This window comes from Aspergillus versicolor (genome assembly GCF_001890125.1).
Source record: "Aspergillus versicolor CBS 583.65 unplaced genomic scaffold ASPVEscaffold_4, whole genome shotgun sequence".
Lineage (NCBI taxonomy): Eukaryota > Fungi > Ascomycota > Eurotiomycetes > Eurotiales > Aspergillaceae > Aspergillus > Aspergillus versicolor.
Genome location: NW_024467527.1, coordinates 1696785 through 1711001, shown reverse-complemented (window position 1 = coordinate 1711001; position 14217 = coordinate 1696785). Strand labels below are relative to the sequence as shown.

The 14217-nt window shown below is 50.7% G+C and overlaps 6 protein-coding genes and 2 non-coding genes across 8 annotated transcripts; 4 read left to right on the top strand and 4 right to left on the bottom strand.

Moving 5' to 3' along the window:
* Window positions 1-19: 19 nt before the first annotated feature.
* On the top strand, window positions 20-4359 carry ASPVEDRAFT_41241 (peroxidase/cytochrome P450 family protein). Its single transcript, XM_040812299.1, has 16 exons — window positions 20-299; window positions 360-524; window positions 600-708; window positions 772-858; window positions 913-1261; window positions 1326-1597; window positions 1682-1852; window positions 1910-2047; window positions 2098-2133; window positions 2190-2394; window positions 2459-2733; window positions 2804-3020; window positions 3084-3495; window positions 3550-3674; window positions 3729-4126; window positions 4194-4359. Exons 1-16 carry the CDS (start codon window positions 63-65, stop codon window positions 4235-4237), a joined length of 3240 nt encoding a protein of 1079 aa, XP_040667399.1. The 5' UTR covers window positions 20-62; the 3' UTR covers window positions 4238-4359.
* Window positions 4360-4374: 15 nt separating this feature from the next.
* On the top strand, window positions 4375-6052 carry ASPVEDRAFT_645540 (uncharacterized protein). The gene is made up of 3 exons (XM_040815736.1): window positions 4375-4907; window positions 4971-5048; window positions 5130-6052. The coding sequence occupies exons 1-3, from the start codon at window positions 4438-4440 to the stop codon at window positions 5929-5931; spliced, it is 1350 nt and encodes a 449-aa protein (XP_040667398.1). The 5' UTR covers window positions 4375-4437; the 3' UTR covers window positions 5932-6052.
* A 120-nt stretch (window positions 6053-6172) lies between these two features.
* On the bottom strand, window positions 6173-7784 carry ASPVEDRAFT_28292 (serine incorporator domain-containing protein; the record flags this gene model as incomplete). Its single annotated transcript, XM_040810094.1, has 4 exons — window positions 6173-6895; window positions 6940-7528; window positions 7597-7676; window positions 7734-7784. 4 exons carry the CDS (start codon window positions 7782-7784, stop codon window positions 6173-6175), a joined length of 1443 nt encoding a protein of 480 aa, XP_040667397.1.
* Window positions 7785-8014: 230 nt separating this feature from the next.
* Window positions 8015-8086, top strand: ASPVEDRAFT_t75. Its single transcript has one exon. It is a non-coding gene; the product is annotated as a tRNA-Glu (tRNA).
* Window positions 8087-8114: 28 nt separating this feature from the next.
* Window positions 8115-10784, bottom strand: ASPVEDRAFT_41239 (putative MFS transporter). Its single transcript, XM_040812298.1, has 8 exons — window positions 10325-10784; window positions 10195-10266; window positions 10007-10139; window positions 9849-9953; window positions 9154-9784; window positions 9087-9102; window positions 8921-9038; window positions 8115-8873 (listed from the first exon to the last, which is right to left on the bottom strand). The coding sequence occupies exons 1-8, from the start codon at window positions 10403-10405 to the stop codon at window positions 8389-8391; spliced, it is 1641 nt and encodes a 546-aa protein (XP_040667396.1). The 5' UTR covers window positions 10406-10784; the 3' UTR covers window positions 8115-8388.
* Window positions 10785-11295: 511 nt separating this feature from the next.
* Window positions 11296-11367, bottom strand: ASPVEDRAFT_t71. Its single transcript has one exon. It is a non-coding gene; the product is annotated as a tRNA-Glu (tRNA).
* Window positions 11368-11876: 509 nt separating this feature from the next.
* On the top strand, window positions 11877-13504 carry ASPVEDRAFT_645446 (uncharacterized protein). The gene is made up of 2 exons (XM_040815735.1): window positions 11877-12506; window positions 12569-13504. Exons 1-2 carry the CDS (start codon window positions 12247-12249, stop codon window positions 13272-13274), a joined length of 966 nt encoding a protein of 321 aa, XP_040667395.1. The 5' UTR covers window positions 11877-12246; the 3' UTR covers window positions 13275-13504.
* On the bottom strand, window positions 13449-14134 carry ASPVEDRAFT_52545 (uncharacterized protein; the record flags this gene model as incomplete). The annotated part of the gene is made up of 3 exons (XM_040814653.1): window positions 13449-13539; window positions 13612-13883; window positions 13949-14134. The coding sequence occupies 3 exons, from the start codon at window positions 14132-14134 to the stop codon at window positions 13449-13451; spliced, it is 549 nt and encodes a 182-aa protein (XP_040667394.1).
* Window positions 14135-14217: the final 83 nt, after the last annotated feature.

The following is a 14217-nucleotide window of genomic DNA, read 5'->3' as shown; positions in this document are numbered from 1 at the left end:
TAGTCCTAATCCCAATTAAACGCAATTAAATGCTCTCATACTACTAGTCCATCGTAATCAACATGGCGCCCTTTATGCACAACGGCCCCGAAGACGAGGAATCCTCTTCCTCCACCACAACACTGGCTTCAGCCAAGTCTCAATCCCAATCCCAGCCACCCACCCTCACCTCTCTCCTCAGCTCCCTGCACGCCGACCTTCTAAGCCAGGCACACCGCATTCCCGCTGACCTTCGGACCCTCCGTGAAATCTCCCAGACCGGACTGAATGGCGGCTTGATCGATGATAGGAAGTATCTCGTTCGTCTACTTCAATGCACAAGAGATAAGTTCGGCAATGCTAATTTTGTCTTCTGCAAGATCGAAAATATAATCCAAGTCGCTGCGTCCTTGCCAAATACTTCAGGCCTGAGAAACAAACTCACAGATACATTTGTCTCAACGCTCTGGAATAACCTGCAGCATCCCCCTCTGTCGTATCTGGGCGATGAGTTCCGCTATAGACGTGCGGATGGGAGCTTTAATGTACTACACCTGCTCCCTTTTCTAATCATGGCTCCAATGTTATTTTTGCAAATACTAACGGGCTCACTATGGTAGAATATTATGTACCCCCATCTCGGGGCATCAGGGAGTCACTATGCGCGGACCGTGACACCCAAGCATCCACGACCAGCGGTCTTGCCCGACCCCGGGCTTATTTTCGACAGTAGGTCCTCAGCCATTTCTTCAGGGATACATAGTCTTGGTGTCTAAATACTAATAACTACAGCATTGTTGGCCCGTCAAGGGCCCGCAAGAGAACATCCTACCAAAGTCTCAAGCAACCTATTCTACCTCGCTACTATTATAATTCACGGTGCGGTGTCCTTTACATAGTCTAGCATCCCAAGCAAAAGCTGAAAATATACAGATCTCTTCCACACTGACGAACTAAACCCCACCACCGTCAAAAACTCCTGCTATCTCGATCTCGGCCCACTCTACGGCCACAACCAGGCTGAGCAGACCCAAGTGAGGACCTTCACAGATGGACTCTTAAAACCAGATACCTTTGCCGAAAAGCGCCTTCTCTCGCAGCCCCCTGGCGTCTGTGCGCTTCTGGTCGCATTCAACCGATTCCATAACTACGTTGTCGAAGAGTTAGCAAGGATCAACGAGGCAGGGAGATTCGACTTGCCAGTTGGGAGTGAAGAGAAATCACCAGATTATGTCTGGGCTCTCGGGAAGAGAGATGAGGCGTTGTTTCAAACGGGGAGACTGTACGTCTACACCTGAGCTATTTTATGAACGCCAGTCCCCATTCAAGCTAATCCATTGCAACAGGATAACGTGCGGTCTGTACGTCTCCATAATCCTAAACGACTACCTGCGCACAATCCTCAACCTCAACGACAATCCGCTCAATTCAGATTGGACGATCGACCCGCGCAAGACTATACCGGCTTTCGATTCTGAGGGGCTTCCTCAGGGCGTCGGAAATCAGGTCTCCGCTGAGTTCAATATGATATACCGCTGGCATGCGGCGATCAGTGACCATGATGAAAAGTGGGCGAACGAACTTGCGACTAAGGTTTTTGGCGGGAGGGTAGATGTGAGTATGTATTTCCTGCCTCGTCTTATTTTGTTCTTTGTATTTGTTTTTAAGTGGATAGTTTAAGCTAAGTACTGGTATTTATCAGGCACATTGTCCGTGGAACGATACTTCGCCGGGCTGAGACAGTACCTCGATAAAGCAGCTCCGGATGAGCCATCGGCATGGACATTTGGAGAGTTGCAGAGAGATAAAGAAGGAAAGTTTTCAGATAAAGATTTGGTGAAATTATTGCAGGATGGGTGTGAGAATGTGGCTGGTACGTTTCCATAACTCAAGATATTCATGCAATTGAGGGACTGATCAATCTATCCAGGAGCATTTGGCGCTCTAAATACACCCAAAGTAATGAGAGCCATCGAAATACTTGGGATCCAACAGGGCAGGGATTGGGGTCTAGCCACGCTGAATGAGTTAAGGACGTTCTTTAAACTGAAACCGCATGCAACTTTTGGTATGAAATGCTTTATGTCACGATTCACGCAAAGCTAACAGATATTACAGAGGAGGTCAATTCTAACCCTGAGGTTGCCGAAGCGCGTATGTCTCCCACACTCAAACCCTTTGAGCTTGGGCATCCCAATTAACAATCCCAGTGGAAGCACTATACGGGCACCCTGACAACATTGAACTCTACGTAGGCGTGCAAGCTGAAGAAGCCAAGAAACCCTTCCTCCCTGGCTCAGGTCTCTGTCCTGGCTTCACAATCTCAGTAGCTATTCTATCTGACGCCGTTGCTCTCGTGCGCGGAGACCGCTTCTACACGGTTGACTATAGTCCGGCCAATCTGACGAATTTCGGGTGAGCCAGCAACATTTTCATAACATTTTCATGATAAATGACTTGAATAACTAATTCCAATCAGATTCAATACGGCAGAGTCCGATTTTAACGTTGCAGGTGGTGGTGTTATGTACAAGTTACTCATGCGGGCGTTCCCGGGCTGGTACAGCCCTAACAGCGTCTACGCTCTGTATCCGTTTACAACCCCGGAGAAGAACCAAGAGGTCTTCATCAAGAATGGCCGGGCTGATACCTTGGACTTTAAGAGGCCGTCGTTCACTAAGCCGCCTGTGCCTGTTACGACGTGGAGAGGCGTTGTTGATCTATTGAGTGATCAGAAAAATTTCCATGTCCCTTGTAAGTTCTTGCTCGCCATTCTGCATTGTTCCATATTCGCCGCTGCTAGTGCTTATTCTTCAACTACCAGGGGGCGAACATACCTTCCAGCTTATCAAGCATGATTACATGCTCAGCGGGGATTCCGTAGCAAACGCAGAACAGCGCACGTTCGTTGCAGAACGGCTGTATAGGCCGTCCGATACACTAGATCAAGTGCGGCAGTTCTACGAGTCCATTACAACGGATCTCATCAAACGAAACAGCAAAAAGCTTGGAGGCTCGTACCAGGTTGATATTGTACGAGAGTAAGTCCGCCAATGAATCCGCTTTGAGAAGAATAGAAAGCCCGTTAGATCTAACAAACCCAGTGTCGGAAACCTCGCACACGCGTACTTCTGCTCCGAGTTCTTCGATATGCCCGTCAAAGGCGTAAACCATGCCCCATCCGACGCATACACAGTCAAAGAGCTATCGGATGCGCTTTTCCTACTATTCGGCTACGTCTTCCTAGACGTTGACCCGCCACAGTCATACAGGAACCGTCTCGTGTCAGGCAAAGAGACCGAGCGCATGGGCGAAGTCATGACGAAAGTCGTCTCAGGCTCATCTGGGCACCTATTCAGCCACCCTTCACGGCTCTTCGGCCGCAATAAGTCGAAATTGACTGGGTTTGGGCCCGAGCTAGTAAAGAGATTGCGTGAGGGAGGGAAGAGTGTTGAAGAGGTTGTTTGGACGATTATCCCCACTGCTGCGGCGGCTTGTGCTACTCAAGCTCAGGGAGTATGTTTTTGTTTCTCTTCCAACGAGGGTAGTGGTGTACTGACAATACGGTAGTGGGCACAATTACTGGATTTCTACCTCTCAGACAAGTACGCAGTCCACTGGCCGGCAATCCGGAGCCTAGCACAGTCGGAAGACCCTGAGGCGTTCGAGAAGCTTAAGAAATACGCTCTTGAGGGGTATGTTACCGCCCGCCCACTCACCCACTTTGATGTAAACTTACCATGTTGCAGATTTCGCCTCTCCACTCCAGCCTTCGGCGTCCTTCGCACGGCAGTAAAAAACACCACCATTAGAGACGGAACATCCACAAAGTCAGTCGAGAAAGGAGACACCATTTTTGCTGACTTCATCACGGCCGGTCTCGACCCGGACCAGTTCCCTGATCCGGAGGAGATCAAGCTCGACCGGCCGTTTGATCGCTATATCCACCATGGCTGGGGCCAGCACTCATGTCTGGGCCGAGCAATTGTCACCACTGCTGGTGCTTGTGTGCTGCGTGTCCTCGGTAGATTGGACAATGTCCGGCGCGCTCCTGGGCCTCCGGGGGAGATGAAGAGTAAGATGGTGAACGGGGCGTTCAAGATGTATTTGCCTGAGGATGGGAGCGAGTGGACGCCTTTCCCTTGTAGTAAGTGACCTTTTCTTATCTTTACGAGATATATATTGGAAGAGGAACTAACGGACTAATTTCGTAGATAAAAAAGTGATCTTCGATGGGATGGATGGACTCCGCGGATAAGATAGTTAGGGCAAACTCTTGGAACCATCTGATGGTCATGCCACGAACGTTCCGGATATTCTGGATATGAAAAGAAAAGCACATGCTTGACTCACTTAATTCATGACACAACGACATTAGCCACAATGCTGGTGGCATAAATACCGTAGGACTACCACCACCTACGTAGGCAGTGGTAGTAGTGAGTGTGGTAAATCAAAATGGCCTCGTACAACCCCAACTCTCCAGTCCACGGCAACCCCTTCCTCGACATTCCCTCAGACACAGACAGCAATCCCTTCCGCTGGGTCCATGAGGATGTCCTCTCCGTCTTCCGGCTGTCCCGGCTAGTCCCATTGATTCTTCTCCCATTACACCCCTTCAGGTCCGGCTCTGCGGACGAGCTCTACCCCTCCCTCCCCAATCTGCGAGACCTGGCTCTGCATACCATTCTAGTCATCAGCCAGGTCTGCCTCCTCATATCTCTCCCAATCGCATTCATCACCTTTTGGGCCGTCCCGTTTATAGTGCACGCGGTGTTCTATGCGGCCTTTGCGCTCGTGACTGCGGTCCTGGTGAGGCTGTTGAATGGGCCACCAAGTGGACGCTCCCTTATTGGGGTTCCAACATCAAGACAGCCTGTTAACGATGAGAGAGAGCTATGGTTTTTTATTAATGGGATTGCAACGGGGTATGGACATTCTCTCAGTATCCGAACAGAGTACCTAGAATGCTAACACCACCTGCCCTCCAGAACTCACTGGCATCAACAAAACCTCAACCTCTTAGCAGAAACATTCGGGAGGGAAATCGTCGGCATCCATAACCCAACGTTCGTCTCTATCCCAATACCATGTCCTACTTAAACCAAAACCAAAATCAACCCGGAAACAGAAACTAACTACATAAACAGCAAAGGCCTCATCCTCGACCTAATAGAATGCCTCATCCAGCGCGACCTCGACTACAAAACCGCAGATATCCGACAAGGGCGCGCGCAGCTGCGCGCAGCGCTCGCGGCGCCATCAACACGAAAAGTCGTGCTGATCGCACACTCGCAGGGCGGCATAATCGCGGCCTCAATCTTGGATTGGCTTTTTGGCGAGTTGGGGCATAAAGAGTTACGGAAATTGGAGGTTTACACGTTTGCAAGTGCGGGAAGAGCGTTGCGGAATCCGCCTTTGAGGGATTTAGGGGATGTTGGCGGTGGTGGTGGTGGGCACCATGAGCACGAGCATGAACTTGGGCATGGACATGAGAGTGAGCCTGAGCATGACCATGAGTACGAGCATGGACACGATAATCCCGGACCAGGGGCAATGCCAGGACGCAGACGCGGACAAGGTCCAGGCCGAGTTGGCAGGGTTCTTCGACACGTAGAGCACTACGCGAACACCAAAGACTTTGTATCGAATATCGGGGTGTTGAGGTTCACGAGTCCCACAGCGGCGTACTCGAACGGGAGTCTGTTCTCGGGGTCTGTGTTTGTAAGGGAGGGGTCGGGACACTTGCTTAATATGCATTACCTGGATACGATGTTTGGAGAGGACGGCGGGTTTATGGATCGCATGGTTGATTTGCCCGTGAAGGGGCTGGATGGGGTGGAGAGGATCATGCAGAGGCCGCTGGGCGATTTGTCGAGGCTGTGGAAGTATCGAGATGGGGACAGTCCCGACGAGGATGAGGTTGCGGTTGATGTGAAGGATATTGAGTGAGTATTCTGGTTTAGGAACTGAGGCCAAAAAAAGGTGTGCCTTGATAATATCGTGTTTGGACTACAAAAGTTGCAATCAAATCCAATTCATGATTCACAAACGCTGCAAAATACATATACAACTGACAGTCTCGCCGCCAAAACGAGCGGGTAATAACGAATAAGGATATCAGAAAAAGGAACTTCGAAACAGCAAAACCAAAATGCACGCAAACGCCAAAAAATAATCCCATTTGAATAAATCAATGCACATCAAATCGGTCTGGAAGAAGGATCGGGGCAACCAAAGTCCACAGATAAATAGCATAGCATACCCAGGCGCTGATGATCTTCACCCAGCTGGCCCAGTAGGTCCGGCCCACTGGCGCAAAGTCGTCAACGGACTCGGGGTCCAGGTTCTGCGTCAAAAGGGTGGCTACCCAGGTGGTGGCCAGGAAGAAGATGATGTGGAAGAGCGAGTAGTTGTACTGCGTCGTGCCCTTCTCGTCGTCTTTCACATCATAATCATCATCTTCGTCATCACTGTCGTCCAGAGCACTGGCTGGAAGACTGCCACTGGCGACGGCTGCGCGGAGGGCCTCGGCGCGCATCTCACGGCGGCTCGACGGCTGCTGGGTGACAAGACCATGCTCGTTGTCGTCGGTTCCCAGCTCAGAGTAGTTGTGGCCGCCCTTGGATCCCAGCGCAAAGCCTTGTGTCGCAGCTCGGGTCGTAGTGTATGCAATGGTAGCCATGGTGACGATCGCACCAAGAACAATAGTGGCAGTCCGAGTACCACGAGCACGGATTAGCGGGTTGCATTGACGGTCGTCGGGTTCCATTGAGACAGCGGACAAGGTTAGATAGGTGCAATACGCAGCCACCATCGCAGCCTGCGCCAGTCCAGCACGAGGGTTGTGTTCCTGAACTGCAGGTTGGACTGAGATGAACGAAATGATAAGGAAAACAATCAAGTTGATCTTCTCCTGTCAGCACACACACATTAAAAAATGAGAGAAGATAAACATACCGAAATCGCTGCCTGGTTCATAGCGCATCCACTCTTCGCAAAGAAGACATACATCAGGATCGTCATGACAATAGAAGCGATGAACATGCCCAATGTAGATCCAATAAGCAGCCCACGCCACATACGGGAATCGTTCTCTTCAATCTTCTGCAAGCAGAGCTCCGCCCAAGAGTGCGCCAGGTCGACGAGCAAGATGAGGCCGAGGAGGAGGAAGAGCATGGCGCACAAGAAGGCAATGTAGTGACCGTAGACAAAGAAAAATGACTCCGGGATGAAGAATGACATCACAACGAACAGAAGCCACAGCACAACCTTGGGACCCCAGAAGCCATTCTGCAGTGCTGCACGGCCATCCTTCGACGACCTCACACCAAGCAAGAACACCGCTAAGACTAAGTGGAAGAGCCCAAGACCGAAATTGATGCGATGAACCGCGACCCAACCGTAGCACTCTTTCCCGTCACATTTGATTTCCATGTAGTCCAAAGTAAGATTTTGTAGCTTTTTGAGCGCCCATGGCGTGAGCATAATCCAGGAAACGATCGAGTTGATTAAGAGGATAAAGGCGTAGGCGATTCTCGTAGCCATGCTAGATTAACCAGCAGTCAGCAATCGGCTCCTCCTTGACAACAGTATTCATTATCATCGCTTTCTTACCTGTTGTTGAACTTTCCACATGCGCTACAAACAGCTGAACATGTCGCAGCTCCGCAGCACGAACCGACCGCCGTCAGTACCTAGAAACCCAGTCAGCGCCTAAAGATAGCGGGCAACGTCAGCGTAGGAAAACATACCGTGCCGGCACTTGGAAGCGCCAAAAGAGGCAGGGATAGAAGAGCCCCCATTTCTGTATCGCAATTATTCCCAGTAAGGCAGTGTGTGTTGGTGACCGAAGTCGCTTTGGAGAGAGTTGGAGGTAACCTGGAGTCGGTGATGCAACCGGCATGTTGATCCGACCGCCGCCTTCGTCAGGTGTCCCGTTACGTAAGCGACAGTCACGTGTTTTGTAAAGGTCCACACCACTCCACAATGCTCGGCTGCCCTATATAGCATTTTTTTGCCTCACAATCCACAATCCGATGTGGTGTAATGGTTAACATCGCCGTCTCTCACACGGCAGCTCGGGGTTCGATTCCCCGCATCGGAAGTTGCTTTTTTTTTTGTTTATTTACGTAGGTGGAATAAGGAAAGTGTAGTGATCTAGTTCAAGACAGTCTCAATAAATGTGGTACTGCCAACTATATACAGTCAGATGTCTAAGTAAAGCTGCAAGGAAATGCCAATTAGATGTTAAATAGGGCAGAAATGCATAGTCTCATCTCCGGCGAACCAATTCAAAACCACCAAGTCCGATACAAGACGCCACGAAGGAAAAACGTGAAAGTCTTCTATATATCCTTCGTTCAACCATGCGGTCCATGTACCAGGTATCATATTCAAACGTGGCGATCAGGCGATTCTATCATGTTCAAGTTTTGCATCGACCTGTCCACGCTTCCCATCACGCCAAATGCTCCATACACAAACGACGATACCAGCAACCCCAGAGAAAAAGGTCATGTAGTACGCGGCCTGGTAGCAGGAGAGCCCGTCGGGACAATCCCGGTCTCCATCCTTGTCGACAATGGAGTGGAGATCGAAAATGACACCGTAAAGCAGGTTGAAAACATTACCGCTAAATACCGGCGCGAGGGTCATCACACCAAAGTTCTGAGAAAGACCGTTGATGCCGAAAGTGTGAGCGGTCAACGAAGGGAAAACGCCGAAGAGGAAACCGTAGGCGATTCCAGTTAAAGCCGATACAATAGCCAGCTGGTTCGGGTTGACAATCGAGCCGCCCGCGACCTGTGTGAGCGTGAAAACCACCGAGGACAGAAACAAGCACCAAAATCGTGACATGTTAAACTTCTTAACAAGGATATCAGATCCAATACCTGATAGGTGTTAGCGTAAGCCAGGGTAAGTTGGTAGATACACAAACCACTCAAGAGACGGCCAGCGAAGTTCCCGAATGACAGAATGGACACGTGCATGACCTGTCGTTGCTGTATGAATTGTGACGACGCGCTGTCGTCGTAATGTTGCCAGAGAGATTTGACCTATTAAACAGTCAACATGCGTCAAGTACAGACAGAAGTGCTCCTTACATTGTTTCCAATATTGCTAAGAAGACGTTAGCCAAGTAAAGGAAGAAAGGTAAAGGTTGAGACATACTTAATGGTCATCAGACCAATACCAGAAAGAAGCGCCATTGTCAGGAAGAGTTGCCAGAACTCGACCTTATTGAGCATTGCCAAACCTCTGATGTCTGGTTGATGTGGGTCGGGAACAACATCAGACAGGCCATCATCATCCTCCTCTGGGTCACGCTCATGGAAATAATCCTGGGACGTTCGCGACGGGGTTTTCGAAACCAAGGACGAAAGTTCGTCGATATCTGCACCGTTCCCATGGGCTTGGGCTTTTGAGGCAGTTGAGTATGATCTGGAGTGGATGTCGGATTGGGAGAAAATGGTGGTGGAATGCATACCTGCGTCGCTAGAGTCTCCAATATGGGAGTGCAGTTCGGTAGACTTGGGCCTTCGCAGCGGCCTGGATTCCACGGAGCGGCGTGCAGACACTGGGGCATATGGCCCAGTAGGGGGGAGGGGCGCCAAAAGTCGCATAAAAGGAAAAGAGACAAGGTTCATGACAGAAGTCCCAAGGGACAGCAGGAGAAGGAATCGGCCAGGATCGCCATTGAACAGAACAGCCGACAACGTCGACCAGAAGAAAGCGCTCAGACCAAACGCGGCAAGAGGGAATGCCGTAGCCGTTCCACGGTGTTCGGGGAAGTTTGTTGCAGCTAGACTCGATATTAGACTCGATATTTGAGACAAGATTAAAGCAGGGAGACTTCTTGTGCGCACCAGTCTTGATTGAAGCGCCAAAGGCAGAGCAGCTCCCGAAACCAGTCAGGAACGAGAAGAAGGCCTGGAAGAAAACACCCATCGACCCTTGGCCACCATTATAAGCTATTACAGGTCAGTACATCCTTATCAAAAGTGTGCGCATAACACAATCGTACCGAGATGCAGCGGGAAGTAGCCCACTCCGAGAGCGACAGCTCCGATTAAAGTAGTGAGTCGCGGGCCCCGGTTGTCCGTCAAAAGACCCATTGGCATACCGCAGGCATACATTCCCAGGTTTGCTGCTGCTCCCTAAACAATGGCATGAATATATGGGGTCCATCAAGCGGCGACGTCATCGGCTTACTATGAGGTTGGTTTGGGTGGATGAAAGCTTCATCTTCTCTGCGTACTGGGGCGACCAGGCCGAGTATGCATACTGTTTCACTGTTCAGTAACCTTCTACTAAAGAGTATCTCCCTGCAGTAAAACCATACATTTGTTCCACAAGCAAGAGCCACCATTGTCGCGGCGACAATGGAGACAAGCCGCTTTGCTTTTAGCCCCGTATCCGCCATGTCGTCTGTTGGGTACAGTTACCCGAAAGAGTGTATATTGTCTAATATATCATATAGGTGCGGAATCGATAAGGGGGAGGATAGGGTTCCCCGCGAGGTCAGCTAGCCACAGCACGAAGTCGACGGTCGCGTGGGGGATGGATGGTAACAGATATAGCCGTTATCGGGAGGAGCGCAGCACGCAATCAGCGATTAATGAGGTTGTGAAGGACAAGGTCAGACATAGGAAACAGCATGTAAAGATTGACTGAAGATGGCAGTGTAAATAAGTAATAATAATCACATCGGAGTAATTGGAAAGTAGAGAGTGGAGAGAATAGAGCGACAGACAGCGAGCGACCTCGAGGAAGTCCGAGAGTGATCAGGAAAGGCAAAGTGGCCGCCCGCAGATAAGTTGGAGCCAGCACTGACACGCCAAGGAAGCCTTCCGGCTATCGGCTCCAACCCTGTAAGGCGGGCCAACCGTAACACGAGCAGCAGCAGTCACGCAAGCATCTCACCTGCCGATGAGAAAAATGGTATTATTCATGTTGGGCTTGGCCTCTAAAAACATCCAAAATCAAATTGGAGAAGTGGTCTAAGACTTCATTTTGGAGATAACATCCAGTTATCTTGGTCAATCTGCACTTCAAAAGTTATGCACGTCAATTTTGTCTGACAGTATGACAGTCTTGGCAGGCAGTTGGCTGTTTATGCTTATGATAATGAAGCAAAACTTCCTCAATCTGTTATCGGGGGTTCTCTTCGTTCATGGGGCTGGCAAATGTTGACGTCACTGCTATGACATAAAACTTAAACCTCGCCGTCTGTAGAACGAAACTTATGCCTCGCGGAAGAAACAATATAAAGTTATCGGAACTTCATAAACAAAAAAAAAAAGAAAATTCAGCTTCCGATGCGGGGAATCGAACCCCGAGCTGCCGTGTGAGAGACGGCGATGTTAACCATTACACCACATCGGATGGTTGGTGAAAAGTCTGGGACTATTTGACTACATACCCCAGCGACTATCCCCGGTGCCCAATAAGGTTCTGACGCCTGTCTGGGGTACATTGGATCCGACCATGGCCCTACCGGTAATATGATGCTCAAACATCTCATCCCACCAAAGAGATAACATATCGACCATGGTTCCGCCTCACTAGCATGCAGGGTCTGTTCAGCTTTATTATTGTCACCACCAAGTCGGCACTTGGCAACGCCTACACTGTAAACCTTCGAAGTTGTGGGTTGCTACCACCATGACTCGAAGTCGCCATACCTGTGCGGCTGTGCCGTGGGAGTATCTTCAGCTTGCCCTTTGGGAAACTGAATTAGTGCGATTGGTTAATTGAAGGCCGCCCTGCGAGGCTGAGCCTTGAAGTGGACACTGGCTTACGGTCAGGCACACTGTTAGCGCGGCTTGAGCGAAGGAAAAGCGGCCCAGGCAGGGTCTCCGGCAAGCTGGGACGGCCTTGCAGCGCTTGTGTCCACCATTTGGCTGGCTCGGCCTCTGATATGCCCAAGCTCTCATTTCCACAGGCGCATTTGGAGGGCCAAAGGCCGAGTGATCAACATGAGACCCACGGCAAACCACCGTTGAATTATACCTCACCATAAGCCAGGCCTCCCTGAAATCATACGTTCCTGGCAGTTTTTCAGGGTCTGACGGCTCTGATTGGTGTTCTGGCCAGGTTCTATTACAGAATGATCCAAGGTCGTCTAAGCCTCTTGCCAGTTCCCATTTCACTAAAAAGGTTATGACACTGCTGCGATTGGGGGCCAGATTAAGATATAAACCAGTCCTCACCTTTCTCAACTGATTCCTTTCGTCCTCGGCTTCAATCACCACATAATCTATAATGGCTTCTCGTTCATCACTCCTCGCGCTGCTTGCAGCAGCTTTCCTGTGTCTGGGGTTGTGCGCTGCACATAGCGACCCTACGCCGAGAGACTTACCCTCCGTATCATCTCCCTCTCTCAACGAGGCACTTGAAACAGTGCAGCTGTGGAAGCGCAAGGTACGGGACCATGATAGCACCAGGCGATGCGCCTCTCGAAAATCGAAGACCATCCACAACAAGGGCGGCTACGGCAGCTACTACGCCTACGAGCAGGGCAGGTTCGTCATCCACTCCCTCCTCCATATCCAACTCTCGCACTCATACTGACAGCCGCCTCTAGTAAAAAGAGCACCGCAGGTGGCACAACCCCCGATGGCTCCGGCACAGCGCCCCGCTTCGATAACAGCACCGGCACCTTCGTCACTCTCGCCGATAACGCCGCCGCCAACAACATCGCAACCGACCAGCAAAAGTACCTCAGCTACCTCGGCGGCGCCGCCGTGCCCTTCAAATCCGGCAACAAGTCGCCCAACGGCGTCACAGCCAAAAAGCTCGACAACCTCGGCTTCAACACCGTCGACGAGAACGGCGTCAAGAACGGCGACTGCGCCGTCCCCAGCACTGCATACGGATACCAGTACGAATCCAAGTACAGGCTTTCCACAGGAAATGTCCCGGTCTACTGTCTTTGCGATCCGTATAGCCTGTGCGGCTGCGACGACCACCACGCCAATTCCAGCTTTGTCCCGGCCATGCTCTCGTATGTTGGTATGGGCGCTGAGGCGCAGAATATCTCCAAGGCTTGCACTATCTCGCTTGATGGCGCCACTACCATTCTTGTTGATGGCGGGTTGTCGAATGGTTCGACCAAAGCTGACGCTGCTGCCCCGGCTGTTCGCACTCGCAAGAACACATGCGGTACCCGCGCCTGGGGTACTGGGAATACTGACGACGCTGACGATACTGGCGCTGCGGCGACTCTGTCTGTGAGCAGCTGGCTTGTTAAAGCTGTTGTTTTTGGGGTGGCTTCGCTTATCTGGTTATGAGCTAGTCGAGTTATAATGGTTGTATAGTACGGATAATTATAATGAATAGATTTCTCACGTTAAACATCGGGTCCAAGGACACGTAGGGGTATAGCGTCCAGAATACAAGGAATCCTCTAGATGCAGATGGGAGAGGGCATACTATAGGATAAAGCCGTTCTCGTCGTAAACGTCCTAATCATGGTATGCCGCCCTCACATGCTCCCTTTCAAACCCACCCTGATATAGTCGAATAGTATAATACCACTGAACCAGGACACACAAGCTGAAGTAGGAACCCAAGTCAGCGCTCTACACCTTCTTTAACTCCCAGAAAAATGGGATGAAAAAAACCTACAAAGCCGAAACCCCAAACGCCCCACAAGCAAGCGTGATATTCTCCAACCCACTCACGACACTCAACCCCAAATCCAACACACCACGCTTCTTCAAATCAAGCACCTGAAACGCCTCATCGTCGCTAGCAAACACAAACATAACAGGGAATGCAGCGGCCCAGATAAGCGTCGAAACTACCAGCGCCGCAGTCGCCCGCTGGGGCGGCCGCGGGTCTGTTTCCGAGGCGGGCTTTGAGCTGCCGAAGAAGATGAGGATGAATTGGAGTGTGGCCTGTTAAGTGGATATATATCATTAGTGAGCCTGTATTGTACAGTTTATTGGAGGGTGGTCCATACAGCGGCGACGTTATAGGAAGCTGCGAAGCGCAGCGGGCTAGGACGGGCTTTTGCGACGATTGCAGCGGCCAGGCCCAGGACGAGGATGCCAGAGAGCCAGGTGCCGAATCCGAGTGCAAACCGCCTTTCATGGTAGTGCGCGACAGGATTTCCTGGCTTGTTGGGCGCTACGGTTTGTGGTGTCATTTTTAACTGCTTTGCGTGGTATAGAGTGGGGGTTAAGTGGCCATGGTTGAGGTTTATCTCAGTTATATACCAGTTGGCAGAGT

What these genes read in the sequence shown, in the direction of transcription:
- ASPVEDRAFT_41239 (XM_040812298.1), bottom strand. Translation starts at nt 10,405, where the DNA reads ATGGCGGATACGGGGCTAAAAGCAAAGCGGCTTGTCTCCATTGTCGCC. An exon ending in CTCTTGCTTGTGGAACAAAT is followed by an intron (nt 10,267 to 10,324) that starts GTATGGTTTTAC and finishes ACAGTGAAACAG; the next exon opens with TATGCATACTCGGCCTGGTC. An exon ending in CGCTGGCCGTCTCTTGAGTG is followed by an intron (nt 8,874 to 8,920) that starts GTTTGTGTATCT and finishes AACACCTATCAG; the next exon opens with GTATTGGATCTGATATCCTT.
- ASPVEDRAFT_645446 (XM_040815735.1), top strand. Translation starts at nt 12,247, where the DNA reads ATGGCTTCTCGTTCATCACTCCTCGCGCTGCTTGCAGCAGCTTTCCTG. An exon ending in TACGCCTACGAGCAGGGCAG is followed by an intron (nt 12,507 to 12,568) that starts GTTCGTCATCCA and finishes AGCCGCCTCTAG; the next exon opens with TAAAAAGAGCACCGCAGGTG.
- ASPVEDRAFT_645540 (XM_040815736.1), top strand. Translation starts at nt 4,438, where the DNA reads ATGGCCTCGTACAACCCCAACTCTCCAGTCCACGGCAACCCCTTCCTC. An exon ending in ATTAATGGGATTGCAACGGG is followed by an intron (nt 4,908 to 4,970) that starts GTATGGACATTC and finishes CCTGCCCTCCAG; the next exon opens with AACTCACTGGCATCAACAAA. An exon ending in GTCGGCATCCATAACCCAAC is followed by an intron (nt 5,049 to 5,129) that starts GTTCGTCTCTAT and finishes CTACATAAACAG; the next exon opens with CAAAGGCCTCATCCTCGACC.
- ASPVEDRAFT_41241 (XM_040812299.1), top strand. Translation starts at nt 63, where the DNA reads ATGGCGCCCTTTATGCACAACGGCCCCGAAGACGAGGAATCCTCTTCC. An exon ending in CCCCGGGCTTATTTTCGACA is followed by an intron (nt 709 to 771) that starts GTAGGTCCTCAG and finishes TAATAACTACAG; the next exon opens with CATTGTTGGCCCGTCAAGGG. An exon ending in GAAAAATTTCCATGTCCCTT is followed by an intron (nt 2,734 to 2,803) that starts GTAAGTTCTTGC and finishes TTCAACTACCAG; the next exon opens with GGGGCGAACATACCTTCCAG.